The sequence below is a fragment of the Sphaeramia orbicularis genome, chromosome 13 (genome assembly GCF_902148855.1).
Source record: "Sphaeramia orbicularis chromosome 13, fSphaOr1.1, whole genome shotgun sequence".
Taxonomy (NCBI): Eukaryota; Metazoa; Chordata; class Actinopteri; order Kurtiformes; family Apogonidae; genus Sphaeramia; species Sphaeramia orbicularis.
Window position 1 is genome coordinate 45,402,877 of NC_043969.1, and position 19,602 is coordinate 45,422,478.

The 19,602-nt window shown below is 37.7% G+C and overlaps 1 protein-coding gene across 1 annotated transcript in view; it reads right to left on the reverse strand.

The window, feature by feature from the left end:
* galnt17 (polypeptide N-acetylgalactosaminyltransferase 17) overlaps positions 1–19,602 on the reverse strand; it is a 78,145-nt gene that overhangs the window by 8,264 nt on the left and 50,279 nt on the right. Inside the window, exons 5-10 of the mRNA XM_030152985.1 lie at positions 16,176–16,350; positions 12,363–12,560; positions 7,366–7,483; positions 6,202–6,387; positions 4,941–5,078; positions 1,993–2,088 (exon numbers count right to left, since the gene is read on the reverse strand). Coding sequence (XP_030008845.1) covers positions 1,993–2,088; positions 4,941–5,078; positions 6,202–6,387; positions 7,366–7,483; positions 12,363–12,560; positions 16,176–16,350 — 911 coding nt within the window. The remainder of the gene's footprint in view (positions 1–1,992; positions 2,089–4,940; positions 5,079–6,201; positions 6,388–7,365; positions 7,484–12,362; positions 12,561–16,175; positions 16,351–19,602) is intronic.

The following is a 19,602-nucleotide window of genomic DNA, read 5'->3' on the forward strand; positions in this document are numbered from 1 at the left end:
TTTAAGTTAAGTAATTTTTTTACACTTCAAGTATTATTCTATTCTATTCTATTCTATTCTATTCTATTCTATTCTATTCTATTCTAGTCTAGTTTAGTTTAGTTTAGTCTAGTCTAGTTTAGTCTAGTCTGGTCTAGTCTAGTCTGTGTTTAGTCTTGTCAAGTCTAGTTTATTCTAGTCTAGTCTAGTTTAGTCTAGTCTAGTCTAGTCTATTCAGTAGGTAAGTTAATAAGGAAGTAAATAAATAAATAAATAAAAATGTCAAATCTAAATGATAAAAACATGTCTACAGCTCTGAACTTCGCTCATACATCATCTGGATCTGTTTCAGTCTAATAAAGTACTGGAATTAGAGGATGGAGCAGGTTAGTATTTAACCTTTACTAGACTTCTACGGACTAACACTACAGGTGTTTCTGCTCACTTCTTCACTCTTTAAATACAAATATTATTAATTACACTTCTGAGACTCTTGGGGACACAGCTGCAGCCTAAAATTACAGAATACTGGTCCCGGCGGAGCGTTGAAAATGTCCTTTTGTAACCTCATTGTTATTTCACCGCTGTCTCTGGACCAGAGGTGAGAGTTCAGTATTTTTAGCTGCGTTAGCTTTTAAGGTTTTCCCTTCCGAGCCCAGACCTGCGCTCCCTCCAGCACCTGTTTACCAGAGCGAGCTAAAAGGAGACGGTCTGTGGACGCAAAGGCTGAACTCCACTGACACCAGCTGACTCAGGGCTGCGGCTCAGAAAGTGCAACATGGAAGGAAACATTTTTATCCTGACAGCACAACTCTGTCCTAAGAGGATTTGAGCAGAGGCTGTGAGAAACGGAGCTGTAAATCACATCACTGGTCAGACACGCTAATGCTGGGGGGGGGGGGGGGGGGGGCAAACATGTGGCCCACGGGCCAAAACAGGCCCGCTATAGGGTCCGATCGGCCACGGGATGAATTACACGGTTAAAATTAAGCTGAAAGATACTAACCGTAAGGCAGAAAGATTAAGTAAGATAAGATAAGATAGGAGAAGAGAAGGAAGAGAAGAGAAGTAAGGAGAAGAAGAGAAGAAAGAAGAGAAAGAGAAGAGAAGATAGAAGAGATAGATAAGAATAGAAGATAAGATAAGAAGATAAGAGAAAAGAAGAAGAGAAGAAGAGAAGAGAAGAGAAGAGAGAAGAGAGGAAGAGAAGAAGAGAAGAGAAGAGAAGAAGAGAAGAGAAGAGAAGAGAAGAGAAGAGAGGAAGAGAAGAGAAGATACGGTAGAGGAGAAGAGAAGAGAAGATAAGATAAATAAGATAAGATAGAAGAGAATAGAAATAATAGAAAAGAGAAGAGAAGAGAAAGAGAAAGAGAAGAGAAGAGAAGAGAAGAGAAGAGAAGAGAAGAGAAGAGAAGAGAAGAGAAGAGAAGAGAAGAGAAGAGAAGAGAAGAGATCGGTAAGATAAGATAAGATAAGAAAGATAAGATAAGAAAGAGAAGAGAAGAGAAGAGAAGAGAAGAGAAGAGAAGAGAAGAGAAGAGAAGAGAAGAGAAGAGAAGAGAAGAGAAGAGAAGAGAAGAGAAGAGAAGAGAAGAGAAGAGAAGAGAAGAGAAGAGAAGAGAAGAGATCGGTAAGAGAAGATAAGATAAGGTTTTGTGTCTTTGTAGATCTAATTCATAATACACATACTGTATATAAATGATTATTTAAGGCATAATATTGTTAAAATTGCACTTAATTTTCTTAAGAAAGATTCAGAAAGATAATTTATAAATGTACTTTTTTTTCCAAAATATAAGTTATAGTATTTTAAGTTATTAAGTTTTGGGTTTTTTACACTAAAGCAAAGAGAAGATTTTGGAGTTGTCATTATTTACAGGTTATTATGTTGTTATTTGACTTGAGATCAAACAGAACTAGAATGACTTTGACATCCCTGCATGAATGAGTGGAGTGTGTTCTGAAGCAGAGGCAAAGGTGGTGGGGGGACACAGGGTGGGGTTGGGGTTGTACCTGAGGACCCCATCCATGGCAGGGGTGGAGGGTGGCGGTGTGGTTCTCCTTCAAACCCTGGTCCATGCAGAGGTGGCTCGCTTTGGAGTTACGGATCTGGAATCAAACATTAGGAACCACATCTCAGTTTGACAGAAAACACTCCCACTGCAGACGGGGTCCTACTGTATGCTGTATACACTTCAAGTTGACTGCTGTATTATCATGTAATGAAAATATTTAAAAGTGCAACCTGTAACACTGACTGAGTCACATGTCTGTCACAGCTTTAACAAGAACATTCCGTTTAAACCGCAGGAAAAGGGAGAAGAATAAAAAAACATCAACTGGGATAGGTTATTATGGTGTTTTTCTACTGGTTTTAATAACCTATAAATAATGACAACCAGGATGTACAGTTAACTGTAATTAAATTAACGTCCCCCCGTGACCCTAGTGAGAATAAAGCAGGTTCAGAAAATGAATGAATGAATAAATTAACCTCATCTACCATTGGCTAGTGACCTCCAAAAATTACCGGCCAAATAAAAATTACATGCCTTATTTGACTTCAACTAATTACCGTAGGTTTTTATCAGAGGGGATTTCTCACAGACTGCAAGGGAAGCTCAGGTTTCCCCTAAAATTACGAAAATTAAATGTTTAAATATGTTCGGTTGTGTTGACATTTCATTAATAATAATAATAATAATAATAATAATAAACTTTATTTGTATAGCACCTTTCATACAGAAATTGTAGCCCAAAGTGCTTCACACTGATTGAAAAAATACAATATTAAAATACATTTAGATTTGATTATACATCAAGAAATAAAATGAAATTTGAGAGAAATACAATAAAATAAAAATAAAAATAAAAACAGCGCACATTAAAATATTTGATTATGCATAGAATTTTTGAAGTGCAAGAAATAAGATGAAATTTGAAATACAATAAAATAAAAAATAAAAACAGAAATACAATAAAATAAAATAAAAATAAAAACAGCGCACATTCCTGGTTCCTGAATTGTGACCCCATTTTTATCTCCTTTCAAAGGCTAATGAGAATAAAAATGTTTTTAATTTGGTTTTAAATATATTCAGTGAACTGGCTTCTCTAATGTCTTTTGGAATTGTATTCCATAACTCTGGTGCATAGTTAGTAAAGGCTGCGTCCCCCATTTTCTTTGTAATATTTCTGGGAGTCGCTAGTAACCCTGCGTTTGATGACCTCAGTGTTCTAGTTTGTACATAACTGATCAGTGAGTTTGCAATGTAACTTGGTCCGGTTCCATTTAGAGCTTTATACGTGAGGAGTAGTATCTTAAAATCAATTCTGTAGGTTACCGGTAGCCAGTGCAGGGAAACCAACACTGGAGTAATGTGCTCTCTCTTCTTGGTTTTGGTTAATAACCTAGCTGCAGACTACAAATGTGTTAGAACACGTTCATCTCACAGACGAGTTTGTTCAGAATCAGCTTTATCACAAATCAAAGAACTCGATGTTGTTCACTGTTTTCTCCTCCATCTCTGCTCAGTGCATTTGCTCGTAGACTGCGGGCGTCTCTGGGCTTCAATGGGACTGAGTGGAACAGTTTTTTTCATTGCCTCAAAACTGGACAGTAATTGGATAAATGCCACGATATTGTCCCGCCCCCAGACACTCGGCGTCTCTGGGGGTGAATGGAGCTGTGGGCGGAGCTCGGCCGGGCCGGACACCAGGCTTCCACGTGCTGATTGGAGGATCAGTCGAAAGGCTGAATCCCGTTTGATTGACAGCTGTTTTCAGATCTACTCCTTCACTGACACAGTTCAGTTTAATACCGTCGCACATTCTGCTGTGAAATCAAGAGAGAAACCACTACGAAATTCATTTCTTGCACTGTAAATGAAACACACTCATTGGACTTCCTTGTTTCATTCATTCATTCATTTTCTGAACCCACTTTATCCTCACTACGGTCACGGGGGTCGCTTGGAGCCTATCCTAGCTACATAGGGACGAAGGCGGGGTACACCCTGGACAAGTTGCCAGTTCATCACAGGGCTGAACATATAGAGACAAACAATCACTCTCACATTCACACCTATGGGCAAATTAGAATAACCCATTAACTTATTAGTGCATGTCTTTGGATTGTGGGAGGAAGCCGGAGTACCCGGAGAGAACCCACGCAGACACGGGGAGAACACACAAACTCCACACAGAAAGGTCCCACCCCCTGTCGATTGGTGTTGGAATCGAACCCAGGACCTTCTTGCTGTGAGGCACGAGTGCTAACCACTGCACCACCGTGTCGCCTTCCTTGTTTCAGTTTAACATAATTTCAACGTTTTCTTGTTCCAGTTCCATAATTTAATCATTTCTTGTTCGAGTTTAATATCGTTTTGTAGATAGTTAAATCAATCAAACTGTTGGCTAGGTCGGAGTGAACTAGCTGTCTAGCAAGGTGCACACGATGGCAGACAATGCTAAAAGAATGGAGAACCGAATTTATGTTTAAATAACTTGACAATTTTTTTGATGTTATGAGCTTCCCCTCTCTGAAGGACGAGCAGCCGCCACTGGTTTTTATTATGAAAATCCAACTTAAGCATCACTAAAAGAATACAGTTATGTCCAGATAAAATTAGATTATTGTCATTACATTAGGTTATATTTCATTATAAGGTGACTGCTGCGTCATCATGTGATAAAAATATTCAAAAGTGCAACCTTTGACACTGACTGAGTCAAATGTCTGTCACAGCTTTAACAGGAACGTTCCATTTAACCCACAGGAAAAGGGAGAAGAATTAAAAAACATCAACTGGGATAAGTTATTATGGTATTTTTCTACTGGTTTGGCCCACTTGGGATCATATTGGGTTGAATGTGGCCCCTGAACGTAGATGAGTTTGACACCGGTGGTTTATAATCTGCCGGTTCCTGCAGCTTCTTTGTGGGTTTGTTTACGTCCTCACCTCGCCGTAGAACAGCGTGTTGGTGTACCTCCTCATCTCCGGGTAAACGTTGTCGAGGTACCACTCAAAGCTCTTACACTGCAGACTCCTCCTCAGTGCAACCCTCTCAGAGACGTCTCCATAATCAATACCGTGATTCTGCAAGACACACTCAGTCATTACGGGAACTCTTTACCGTACAGACAGTTAAAGAACATTCCAGATCACATGTCTTTAATTATGAATGATTTCTTTTTAAACTGTACCTGTACTTGTCATGCTAACATTAATTGTGCTTTGTGTTTTACATATAAGCAAGAGAGGTGCAAATTCAGTTAAAAAAAAAAAAAAAAAGAATCGAATGTGAGTGATTGAGTGTGAGTAAACAAGCAGCAGTCAGTGAGCAAGATTGAGTGGAAAGCATGTGTTCATACGTGATCTTTGGAAAAACTGTATCTGGGCGAGGTCAAGGGCATCACGGACAAATAACTTTTAACCAGACAAGTTTAAGACAAATATTACACATAACTGGAAAGGTCTAAATACCATCTTAGGGCAAAATTTAGTGTCAAATATTTTTAAAGGAAAAATATCAAAAACTACTGTGTCACAAATGGACAAAAAATTAACATCTATTTTTTTGCAAGAATTACAAAGTTCTCCGAAGTGAAGTTCCTCTGACATTTTCATCCTAAAATGTTTTTAATGTATACCTTAAACCTTCTATTTTACAACCTAATAACTGGTTAGAGGAAAAAAATATTTTGTCAAACCTAAATAGAAAGAGTTTTGAGAAATGACAAATGGACGACAAAAGTAAATATCAAATTTAACATTTTTTATGTCAGTTATCAATATCCTATTCATTTATTTACAATATTTACCACATACAAATAATATTAACATTATATTCAAATGTATTTTGCATAGATATATGCATTTTTTATTAATTTTAAACGCAGTGTTTAGAATATGACATAAATAATATAATAGTCAAATATCAATGTATTTGGAATAAATTTTGTTTATTTATGAGAGTTTATAAAATGAAAACAGACTGACGGCACAAAACATTCACACTCATAAAACTCCTCAAAAATTTTTTTCACAAATTTTTTTCTCATTTCAAAATAGTAATAGTACTTATCTCCCCAAAAATATAAGTTTGTAGATTATTGTAATTTAATTTTTTTGACCAGATGTTAACCTTCCCTTGATGTCGCCCAGTTACCAGTCGAAGTCCACTACAGGAACCTTTTAAGTAGAATAACTGAAACTCAACCTCCATGGGGATGTTCCAGGCCAGGTAGACGTTGGATTTGTACTCGTCCATCCAGACTTCAGCCACCCGCAGAGCGTTACGCCGAGTATGGAACGCTATGTTACTGTGGTAAGGTTTCTTTACCCGTGCAATGTGAGCAACCCTGGAGCAAGGCAGCACTTCCATACTGCCTCCACACAGCCACACCTACAGGAAAACACAGGACACAGCACAGTTCAACCCATTCTTACCAGCTGACAGACTGCTGAAGTTGAGTCCCATCAATATCCTGTGATAACTGCTCTTTGATCTCAATTAAGAGGAAATATTTTCCAGAGAATGTGATATTCATGTATACCAAATCCATATGAAGACAACAGAATATCATAATTATTGATTTGAAAAGTTAAATCTATAGAAAGTGACAGAAAAAAATCCTTCACAAGCTAGCTATTTCATGTCGAGACCTATTTTTGGTTATGTAGGGAAAAAAAATAAATCTTTTTTTTTCGATTAGTGAAAAAATAATCTTAAATTCCAATGAAGCCATGCTTAAGCTATTCTATTCTATTCTATTCTATTCTATTCTACAATGCCATTCTATTCTATTCTATTCTATTAGTCAGGGCTAATTTCCATCTTTACTCCTTCAAACAACATAATACTATAACATAACATCTATCATTACTGTTTTGTTCCCCAGACCCCTGTTAGAAAACAAACACCTGAATTCAACGTGTCCCAATACTTTTGTCCATTTGTGTCTGAGTTAGACAGTTATGCTGTGAGGCTAACAAAATGACACAGCAAATGGAGATCAGAACCATTTCCCAGACTCCCTGAGGTCCCAGGTTAATACCAGTCCCATGTGACTCCAGCTTTAATCTGCCGTTTAAAGCTCAGCAGGAAGCGCAGAGTTTACGATCAATCGTCTCCTTTGTCTTTGAGCGGGAACACTGAACTCCTGGTGTTCTGCAGACCCACAGCCTCCTCACCCTTCCCCGTGTTCATGACCTGATTATGTGCATTGTCCTGCCCTGCGCTGCAGACACGGGGCCGCTCCTCCGGTCTCCTAATGGGACCTCATTTATCAGCGGTGCCGTGCTAAGGGTGGCCGCCGCTCCACTTAAACCTACAGGAGTAAAGATCGGGCAGGAACAAGAGGAAACTGGGTGACACACAAACCCTGATGCCCAGCTCGATGTTCTCGCCTCCGTAGACGTCCATGCCCGAGTCCAGCAGGCCGAGCTCGCCAAAGTAGTCCCTGTTGGCCACGAAGGAGCAGCCGATCATGGCAGGAGTTCTGATGAGAGGAAAACACAACAACGGAAAAAATGGAACGTTTAGGGATCCATCAGAACTCAGACTTTATATTAAATACTGTGCATGTTATTAATTATCACTGCAGTTAATTATACTGTTAAAATTGTACAATGTTGTTTATTGTCATCAATTTATCTTTCTTGCTTATTATTATTATTATTATTATTATTATTATCATTATTATTCACTACTTTTTATATATCTTATATATCTTTGTTACAACTATTGTCATTATAGCTTTTATCCTATAATTATTAAATTATGTGTGATAGATAGATAGATAGATAGATAGATAGATAGATAGATAGATAGATAGATAGATAGATAGATAGATAGATAGATAGATAGATAGATAGATAGATAGATAGATAGATAGATAGATAGATAGATAGATAATGGATGGATGGATGGATGAGATTAATGAATGGACAGATGATGAATGGATGGATGGATGGATGGATGGATGGATGGATGGATGGACGATTCATTAATCATGGATGGATGGATGGATGGATGAATGGATGGATGATTCATTAATCATGGATGGATGGATGGATGGATAGATGAATGAATGAATGAATGAATGATAGATAGATAGATAGATAGATAGATAGATAGATAGATAGATAGATAGATAGATAGATAGATAGATAGATAGATAGATAGATAGATAGATAGATAGATAGATAGATAGATAGATAGATAGATAGATAGATAGATAGATAATGGATGGATGGATGGATGGATGGATGGATGGATGGATGAGATTAATGAATGGACAGATGATGAATGGATGGATGGATGGATGGATGGATGGACGATTCATTAATCATGGATGGATGGATGGATGGATGGATGAATGGATGGATGATTCATTAATCATGGATGGATGGATGGATAGATGAATGAATGAATGAATGAATGAATGATAGATAGATAGATAGATAGATAGATAGATAGATAGATAGATAGATAGATAGATAGATAGATAGATAGATAGATAGATAGATAGATAGATAGATAGATAGATAATGGATGGATGGATGGATGGATGGACGATTCATTAATCATGGATGGATGGATGGATGGATGGATGAATGGATGGATGATTCATTAATCATGGATGGATGGATAGATAGATAGATAGATAGATAGATAGATAGATAGATAGATAGATAGATAGATAGATAGATAGATAGATAGATAGATAGATAGATAGATAGATAGATAATGATGGATGGATGGATGGATGGATGGATGGATGGATGGATGGATGGATGGATGGATGGATGGATGGGATTAATGAATGGACAGATGATGAATGGATGGATGGATGGATGGATGGATGGATGGATGGATGGATGGATGGATGGATGGATGGATGGATGGACGATTCATTAATCATGGATGGATGGATGGATGGATGGATGAATGGATGGATGATTCATTAATCATGGATGGATGGATGGATGGATAGATGAATGAATGAATGAATGATAGATAGATAGATAGATAGATAGATAGATAGATAGATAGATAGATAGATAGATAGATAGATAGATAGATAGATAGATAGATAGATAGATAGATAGATAGATGGATGGATGGATGGATGGATGGATGGATGGATGGATGGATGGATGGATGGATGGATGGATGGATGGATGGATGGATGAGATTAATAAATGGACAGATGATGAATGGATGGATGGATGGATGGATGGATGGATGGATGGATGGACGATTCATTAATCATGGATGGATGGATGGATGGATGGATGGATGGATGGATGGATGGATGGATGGATGAGATTAATGAATGGACAGATGATGAATGGATGGATGGATGGATGGATGGATGGATGGATGGACGATTCATTAATCATGGATGGATGGATGGATGGATGAATGGATGGATGATTCATTAATCATGGATGGATGGATAGATAGATAGATAGATAGATAGATAGATAGATAGATAGATAGATAGATAGATAGATAGATAGATAGATAGATAGATAGATAGATAGATAGATAGATAGATAGATAGATAATGGATGGATGGATGGATGGATGGATGGATGGATGGACGATTCATTAATCATGGATGGATGGATGGATGGATGAATGGATGGATGATTCATTAATCATGGATGGATGGATGGATAGATGAATGAATGAATGATAGATAGATAGATAGATAGATAGATAGATAGATAGATAGATAGATAGATAGATAGATAGATAGATAGATAGATAGATAGATAATGATGGATGGATGGATGGATGGGATTAATGAATGGACAGATGATGAATGGATGGATGGATGGATGGATGGATGGACGATTCATTAATCATGGATGGATGGATGGATGGATGAATGGATGGATGATTCATTAATCATGGATGGATGGATGGATGGATAGATGAATGAATGAATGAATGAATGAATGATAGATAGATAGATAGATAGATAGATAGATAGATAGATAGATAGATAGATAGATAGATAGATAGATAGATAGATAGATAGATAGATAGATAGATAGATAATGGATGGATGGATGGATGGATGGATGGATGGATGGATGGATGGATGAGATTAATAAATGGACAGATGATGAATGGATGGATGGATGGATGGATGGATGGATGGATGGATGGATGGATGGATGGATGGATGGATGGACGATTCATTAATCATGGATGGATGGATGGATGGATGGATGGATGGATGGATGGATGAGATTAATGAATGGACAGATGATGAATGGATGGATGGATGGATGGATGGATGGATGGATGGACGATTCATTAATCATGGATGGATGGATGGATAGATGAATGAATGATAGATAGATAGATAGATAGATAGATAGATAGATAGATAGATAGATAGATAGATAGATAGATAGATAGATAGATAGATAGATAGATAGATAGATAGATAGATAGATAGATAGATAGACACAGACTCCTTCCTGTAAATCCCTCCTATATGCTCATATATAAGTGTGTAATTCCCCACTCAGTCACATCCCACAGTCATCACGTATATAAAATGAGGTTTGTGAACTCAGCAGGATTCTGGCCTGAAGCCCTGGAGGCAGTGGAACGCAGACAGGAGTCTACTGTTAACCAACTGAACTCCAGTGGATCATGAAGACACTGTTTCTGACAAAAAACTGCTGAAAACAACAGGAAATGTTTTCTAACACATGCACTATATATGGACAAAAGTATGTGGACACGTTGAATTCAGGTGTTTCTTTTCTAACAGGGGTCTGGGAAATAAAACAATAATGACAAATGTTATAATGTACTTTTATAAATACTGAGTAGTTTTTATCCAGAGGCAGTTCGGCAAATGAACTCCTGTTGAACTGTGAAGTTCTGGAATGCACTTTTAATTGGCACTTCACTGCTATGCACTGTAGAAAATAATAATCTCAGCTATTTATGGGTAACTTTGTAAGGGGGGGGGGGTATTTTTTATTTATTTATTTATTTTTTAATCAGGATTTTAGTATTTTTATCAGTATTTTATAATATTTACTCAATGCTACTGACAATGGGGACCTGAGCACAGCATTTTATTTCTGTGTATTTTATATGCTGAAATGACAAATAAAATTGGAATCTTTGAATCTATAAATTAGTTTTAGTTGGTGTTCGGGTATCTTATTTATCAAATCTCATCTTATTTTATCTTATCTTATTTTACCTTATCTTATCCTACCTTATCTTATTTTATTTTATCTTATCTTATCTCATCTTATCTTCTCTTATCCTACCTTCTCTTATCTTACCTTATTTTATCTCATCTTATTTTATCTTATTTTATCTTATCTTATCTTACCTTATCTTGTCTCATCTTATCTTATCCTACCTTATCTTATTTTATTTTATCTTATCTTATCTCATCTTATCTTCTCTTATCCTACCTTATTTTATCTTATCTTATTTTATCTTATCTTACCTTATCTTGTCTCATCTCATCTCATCTCATCTCATCTCATCTTATCTCATCTTATCTTATCTCATCTTATCTTATCTGTTTGTCAGTCTGTGTACAGCAAATCAAGAATCATGTCATTGTACTGGGAAGCAGGTTTTGTTGCACTGTCCATACTAGGGGCATTGTACCCGTGGTGCCATTGTGCGATAGCGCCCTCCCGTGGTGCAACAGCGGCATTGCACCCGTACGCCCTCCCATGCTGCAACATCAGGACGAACATCCGGACACGCGTTGGACATGCGTTGGACACAGAACGTCCATTATAGTAGGATATACTTGTATTTTTATTTATCTAACCAGGTAAGTTTGTTGAGAACTGATTCTCATTTTCAAAACCGACCTGGACGTATAGAGATGGGATACAAAACAGTAATGACAAATGTTATAATGTAGCTTTATATATTAGTTTTAGTTTATTTTTAGTTTGTTAGTATTTGGTTACTGTATCTTATCCAATCTTATCTTTTATCTTATCCTTTCTTATTTAATCTCATCTTATCTTATCCATACTTGATATTTATCTGTTTGTCAGTCTGTGTACAGCGAACCAAGAATGTTATTGTACTGGGAAACATGTTTCCTCACACTGCATATTTACTTTTATATTTATTTATTTAACCAGATAAGTTAGTTGAGAACTGACAAACAACCAATCACTCTCACATTCACACTTATGACACAACATTTATACATTTATACATTTATACGACAATAAACGCTTTAAACCTTGAATCTTAAAATGTGCTCGAACACCAAAACCAGAACTGTTGTCAATATATGAGGACCTGTATCCTTCTGTTGCTGTTCAGTGGTTGTGTTTGTGTAGGCTGTGCAGACGTGCCTGATGGGAGCTGACATGTCCCCCTCGTCCCACCATTGTTTGGGCGGGCTGATGTACATGCACCACAGCTCCCAGTTGTAGCCGTGGCCCGAGTTCTCGTAGCGCTCCAGCTCAAACGTGTCGTGCTTGATGTTGTCGATGGAGGGCAGGATGATCCTCTTGTAGTCCTCTTTGATTCGGGCCAGAACCGGCTCGGCCCTGACAAGAACAGCATGAACACACACACACACACACACACGTGGGCGCTTTAGAGAAAGGAACTAAAAGACAGACAGCGCCGGCGTCTCTGAGGATCCTCACTCTCACCCACTTCAGTCAGTCCGAAAAATCCCTCAAGTTCTACCAACTTTATTACCAATTCTATTTGATTCAGCTCAGTGCAGCTCTGGAGGGCATGTGTCTATTTATGCTGAGTGAACTGGGTTGTGTACACTCGCGAGTACAATCTGACACGAAGCCTGAAAAATGAAAAGCGCCGGTGGGACGGTGCAAAAACATCATAAGCAGTCGACTATTTACACATCTTCCAAATCACTTTCACCTTTTAAATGATTCCTACAAATGGCGTTTTATGAAAATATGCCGCCGTTTTATTGCCACTTTTGTGTTTTGTTTCTTGTTTGATGAGTTATGTGTCCTATGGCATCATCAAATTGTGATTTTACAGGCTCTAACCGTGTCGTTCTCCTCTAGTTACCTCCGAATTTCTCAGGTGTGAAATTGCTTTCTGTGTTTTATGAGCCTCTTGCTTTGTCCTTTTTCTAAAACTTTGCAGAGTACTATATATCTTAAACCTGTATTACTGTAATCAGGGTTTCTGCATACTTTAAAGGACAAATTTAACGATATTCAACCCATAAAGACCCAAACATCCACTGGTAATCAAAACCATTCACTGATACATAATGTTTAATAACTGCTGATCCTTTAACCCTCTGGTATCCCGTCCAGCAAGGCCCTTACTAAGCACCAAGTGTGCCTTTTTTGCACACTTGTGGAATAATGTCAAAAAAATTTTTTCATACAGTTTGTTTTTAATTTTTGGACACTTTTTTCTTTTTCATCGACTTGAGCCATAAATAAAAATACCAAATACTCAATAACTGTCACATTTTCTAACCCTTTAATTGTCGTGTTTGTAATGTAAACAAATCATTTTTTTGGATGCAAAAAACAAAAAACAAAAAAAAATTTTTCAATATACTACAGAAAAAGTGGATCACATATTATTTGATTTTTTCATCCTGGTATATGTCAGTGATTAACTCCAACATTGGTTAATTTGCATTATTATTTTTGGCACTAGGTCAAATGTTCAAAAATACTAGCATCTGTCACCAAGTGTGCGTAAAATGCACACCTATAAATCCAACTATTAAATATTATATATGGATTTATTTTTCTGCTCTAATTTGATTTTATTTGTGTAAATCCAGGTCAGCCCTAATCATACATATCAAATGGAAGAAATAGTGCGTTTTAGGCACACTTGGGAGACAGATGCTAGTCTTGTAATATTCTTTTGTTTACAATGTGCACATTTTAGTTGGTGGCCAGAATTTTAAAGATCATGCACAAATGAACAACTTTTGAATTCTAATCTTATTTTAATTGTGAAAAATAATATGAAGTTTTTTAAAACGAAGTGCAAAGTGTGCCTAAAAGGCACACCCGGATACTGGAGGGTTAATCTTATCAATACGTGTAAATACTTGGTGTAAAATACAGTTTGTCATCTTTTCATGGTCATTAGATATGACCCATTTGGACGTTCAGAGGCTCTGTAGTTACCGTGGAAACACCATCATCTTCTACAACATTGATTCACCAGTAAAACCCATGGAGTTGGATCAATAACAGTAGAAGGAGACATATTTTATGTTCAGTTAGTGATAGATTTTGCAAAAAAAAAAAAACAGTCATTTTCTTCAGTTTCCTCTGTTTTGGATGTAATAAACCTCAACTTTAATCTGAGCTTTAATGAACATCTACACAATTAGCACATTAAATAGAGGAAAATACCTGATTTTCACTTAAAAATGCAAAATACAGAGCATAATATTAGAGGAAATGGTGATAAATCACTGAAGAAAGGTTAAAAATAGAGAAAACTTCATTTGGGAACTGCCACAGATGTACGGAAGTAAATCTGTGCCATCAGATATTGAACAGTTGTATTTCACAAAAATTTGGGGTTTTTTTGTATTTCGTAATTTGAATTTTTTTATAGTTAATTTTTTTTTTTTGAATAGTTGACTTTCAAATTTTTTTTATACATAGAGTTTCATAATCTGAATTCAATTATTAAGAAAAAAGTTTTTAATTCAATATTCTCAAATACTGATGCGTTTCAAATTCAATATAAAAAATGTCAACATACCATGGACATCTTGACTGGGCAAAACCAGTGGAGTAATCAGAATTCAGATTATGAAACTCTATCTGTACAAAAAAAAGAAAAAAATGAAATTCAACTATTCAAAAAGAAAAAAAATTCAACTATAAAAAATTCAAATGACAAAATAGCAGCATCAACGACTGCTGATGATGTAACAGGTCTGGAAGGGTTGTCCCATTTCATAGAGGAATGTTTCAACCCCTACCCCTTGAAACGGAGTTGCAAGAGGTAGTGCCAAGTGCAAGAGCTAAGGTGTAGGGACTGGGGCACCGTTAAGGGTGGGTAAACATGACAAATTCATGAGGCCAAGCATTTATGGGGGGCCCATAGAGAAGTGGAGGGGGTCTAGTGGGTACAGGTTAGAAGTTGTGAAAATTTTGTGTAAGATCTGCAGTATAATAGAGGTGTAGAAATCGGGAGTCGGACATTGAAAAGATGTTAAGTTTCAGTTTCATTTTCAAACTAGCGTAAGTAACATTATGTATGGAACCTCATCCCCCCACTCCAAGAGATCGACAAGATACTGAATTTTATGAAAGGGTCCACAACGTTTACCTTTCATGGGGCCCACAATCAGTAGCGGTGCCCCTGGTTACAGTTACTGATGGCATGGTGAATTCTTTTGGAAAAAAAGTTGTCGCATCTGTTTACAGCGGCATCGACGACTGCTGATGACGTAACAGGTTTCGAAGGGTTGTCCCATTTCATAGAGGAATGTTTCAACCCCTACCCCTTGAAATGGAGTTGCAAGAGGTAGTGCCAAGTGCAAGAGCTAAGGTGTAGGGACTGGGGCACCGTTAAGGGTGGGTAAACATGTAAACATGACAAATTCATGGGACTCAGCATTTATGGGGGGCCCATAGAGAAGTGGAGGGGGTCTAGTGGGTACAGGTTAGAAGCTGTGAAAATTTTGTGTAAGATCTGCGATATAATAGAGGCGTAGAAGTCGGGAGTCAGACGTTAAGTTTCAGTTTCATGCCAGCGTAAGTTACATCAGTTATGGACTCAGCCTCCCCACCCCCGGTCCGACAAAGGGTTCACAGCGTTTACTTATCATGGGGCCCACAACTGATGACAGGGGAGGGCCAAGGGGTGAAATGGGATTGGGCCAGAGTCTGTACAGTCATAGTAAGAAAACCTGACCAGGACATAGACAGGATCATTTTTCCTGTCTTCTCTTATCTAAATCTGACATTAAATACATTTTCAGACCTTGAATATCACAAACTACATTCCAGATCCACAGGGACTGACTGTAATGGGTTTAATCGGAGTCAAAAACAGATTTTAAAACCCATCCAGAGGATCACATCCAGCCATAATCTAATTTCCAATTTCTGCATATCTAATTTTAAACTGATCCTGTGCTGCTTCCTCCTTATTGGTTCATCTATCCGGATGCCAAACGTACTCACCAGGACGGGGTGAACTCCACATGGGCGTCGAAAAAGCCCGTCACCTCAGCCGTCGCCACCTTCCATCCCTCATTTCTGGCTCGAATGAGTCCCTCTCTCTTCTGGTTCCTGACGATCTTCACCAGACCTGGGTAGCGTTTGTTCACGTATTCCTCCAGCGGTCCTTTCAGCTGCTCTGTAGACCAGAACATAAGGGTGGAATTTATAAACGCTGGCCTCACATGAGTCTAATCTAAGAACCGCACAATAAAATATACAAATACAGTGTTGGACACAGCTTGAACCTGTTCCTTTCACCTATGTTGAGTTAATTTTCTTCTATTTACCAAGTTTCAAAGCTTATAACTGAAGAACTACCAGGCCAAAATGAATCAATGACACCTCATTTGAAAGGCAATGACAATCCGTGTATCATTCGTTCTTTTCATATTCAATTGAGAATCCACAATCAGAAAACTATAACATGACTTGTTATTCCATTATTCGTGTACCAATCAAAAATCAAAAAACTACCTGGAAACATGGAGACTATAGTTGGGAGAAAGCAGCAGAGTCCTGTCTGGGATTTATTTGAATACGACGGTGAAGAAGATAAAAAGATATAAAGAAACTAAAACTTAAACTAAGCATTTAGAAAATAATGAAAACTAATAAAAATAGGACCAATGGCCCTGTAGCTTACCGGCCAAATGAAAAGCTTTGGGAAATGTATCCAGATGCCATTTATTATCACCCAGTTCTGTGTATCTATTATATTACAGAAATAGCCCATGTTTTGGTCATATTCCAATCAGATCTGTAAAAAATTCAAATTCCAACTTGATATCATTGATATTTACTGATTTACTGGATCAATCCACTTCCTATCTCTTATAATGGGAAAATTTTTCAAAGTCACACCAAATCCAGAATCAGATCCGAATCCAAATAATTTCACTAACTTTTGTTGACATCATAAAGAAGCTGTATACCAAGTGTGAAGTCAATCGGTATTGTAGTTTTGGAGAAGAAGACGATTGAAATTTTTGTAATGGACAACAGACGACAACAGACGCTGCATGACGACAATAGCTTACAGCCTGTTGGCCAGTAAGCTAAAAACTAGCAAACCTGCTCTAAAAACTAATTAAAACTAACTAAATTAGAAAAAAAAGTCAGAACTAAATAAAACTAAACAATAACAAAAATCCAAAACTATTATAAGCTTGGATCACATGTTGGTCCACAGACGAACATACTGCGCTCAGGAGTGACCTGTCAGTCAGATTCATTCCTAATACTGTTCCTGCACATTGCACCGCCGCCTGACATCATTAAGCTCACATAACACTGCGAGTACACAGTGATCAGGTTTTATAAATAGGAGAAGTCCCAGAAACATGGCGTGGATATGTTGTGTTGCTTCCCGGCGGTGTTGTTTTGAGCTTGAACACATACCAGAGGGAGTGTGCGACTTCCTGCCTGTCAACGACTTTGCTTCGTTTGATCTCTCAATCAACTCATCAGCCTTTTCCCCCCGAAGACCAAACACCCCCAGTCCTCCTTCCTCTGTATCGCTAATGCACACTTAAAATCCGCTCAGACAAAGGACACATTTCTCATGTTGTCTGTTCTCCCTCGATCTCTTTATTGCGTTTTCGCTCACACACAACCCAGACTCACACAAACTCATTTTCCACGTTGTGTCTTCACCCTCACACTCAGACGCACGCTGTGTACGACGCATTAGACACTGACTCATGCAGGCGGCCGTATTGGTTTGCACGCCTCGTCCTCTGCGTCGCTGCCATCGCTTCACCTCTGTGATGATGGATCGTTGGCTCTCAGCTAACGCCGGGCGTCAGCTGAGACAGGAGGAAGTCTGCAGGTCTATCTCTGTCCTCTCACTCTAACACCTCTGTCTTGGAGCCTCTGAGGTCGATTCTTAAAGGATAAGGCCGCGGTTTCCTACTGTCTCTGCCAAACACTTTAAGGATACGTTTACATGTAGCCAAGTATCTGCAAAACCAGAGATTTTTCACTGTATTTGTGCCTATCGTTTACACAACAATAGTCAAATTTCCATTGACCCTCAAATGGCATGAAAATAATTTGCACAGAAAAATTTTGCCACAACTCTTGTTTTTCAATTAAAAGTTTTTGCGCTGGCAAGAGATGCTTTTTCAGGTGTAGCGCAAAAGGTATATCATGCAAAACTGCAATGGAAAGACCTTTATCCGCAACTAGAGTCATGTGAATAAAAAAAACAGACACTGACGGACATTACAACAAGCAAAGAAGAAGAGTTTTAAAAGAAACATATGTGGATACACCAGGAAACCAAATCATTTTTTTATTTAGTATGGCATAGAGGGGTAATATATAATAATAAATTCATCTGTAAATCAACACGATATTTATGTTTGTTGTCATGTTTATGGAAGGACTTCTTGTGTCATCTCGTGACAATAAATAAATCATCGCATTTGTGATTTAATGGGAAAAACTGACATTACGCACTTCCGTTTTTTCGACATTTACCAAATATCAGTAAGTTTTGTTCATATGTCCAATGGAAAAGCCACTAGAGATTATCAACAGTCGCTTTTCCATTGACCCTCAAATTGTGCGAATATAACTTGTGCATAAAAATTTACCTAATGGAAAAATGACAATTTTGCCACAACTCTCGTTTTTCGATTAAAAGTTTTTGCGCTGGCAAGAGGTGTTTTTTTCGGGCGTAGCACAATTGGTATATCACGCAAAACTGCAATGGAAAAACCTATTTCTGCAACTAGAGTCACATGTATGAAAAAAGGGATGGTGACGGACGTTACAACAAGCGAAGAAGAAGAGTTTTAAAAGAAACATGGCGCAGTATGTGCGGATACACCAGGAAACTAAATCATTTTTAAATTTAGTACGAGATAGAGGAGTAATATAAAATAATAGTGATTATATCTGTAAATCAACACCATATTTAAGTTTGTCGTGGAATGACTTCTTGTGTCATCTCGCAATAGTAAATAAATCATCACATTTGTGATTTAATGGAAAAACCAACATTACGCACTTCTGTTTACGTAACATTTTGTTGTGATTCTTTTCAGGAGTCTGACTGGTTGACAGTACTCGATCGTCTCACCACACTGCCATCTACAGGCCTGGCATGCTCATGACAGTGTAGCTATACGGGGCTGTGTAAACGCAGATTTTTCTGAAAATGGTCATGTCTGCATGAGGTTTTTTTAACCCGAGAGGGGGATATATCTGTTTTCTAAAATACACGACTACATGTAAACATAGTCTGAAAAATCAGAATCATCAGCAAAGTGATGTCTGTACAGTCAAACCCACTCAGCTGAAAAATGAAGCCGATGCAAAGTAACAAAATCCACGGTTCCTCAAATGTCCACTGGGGTTAATCCCAACAGATAGTACGGGGTGT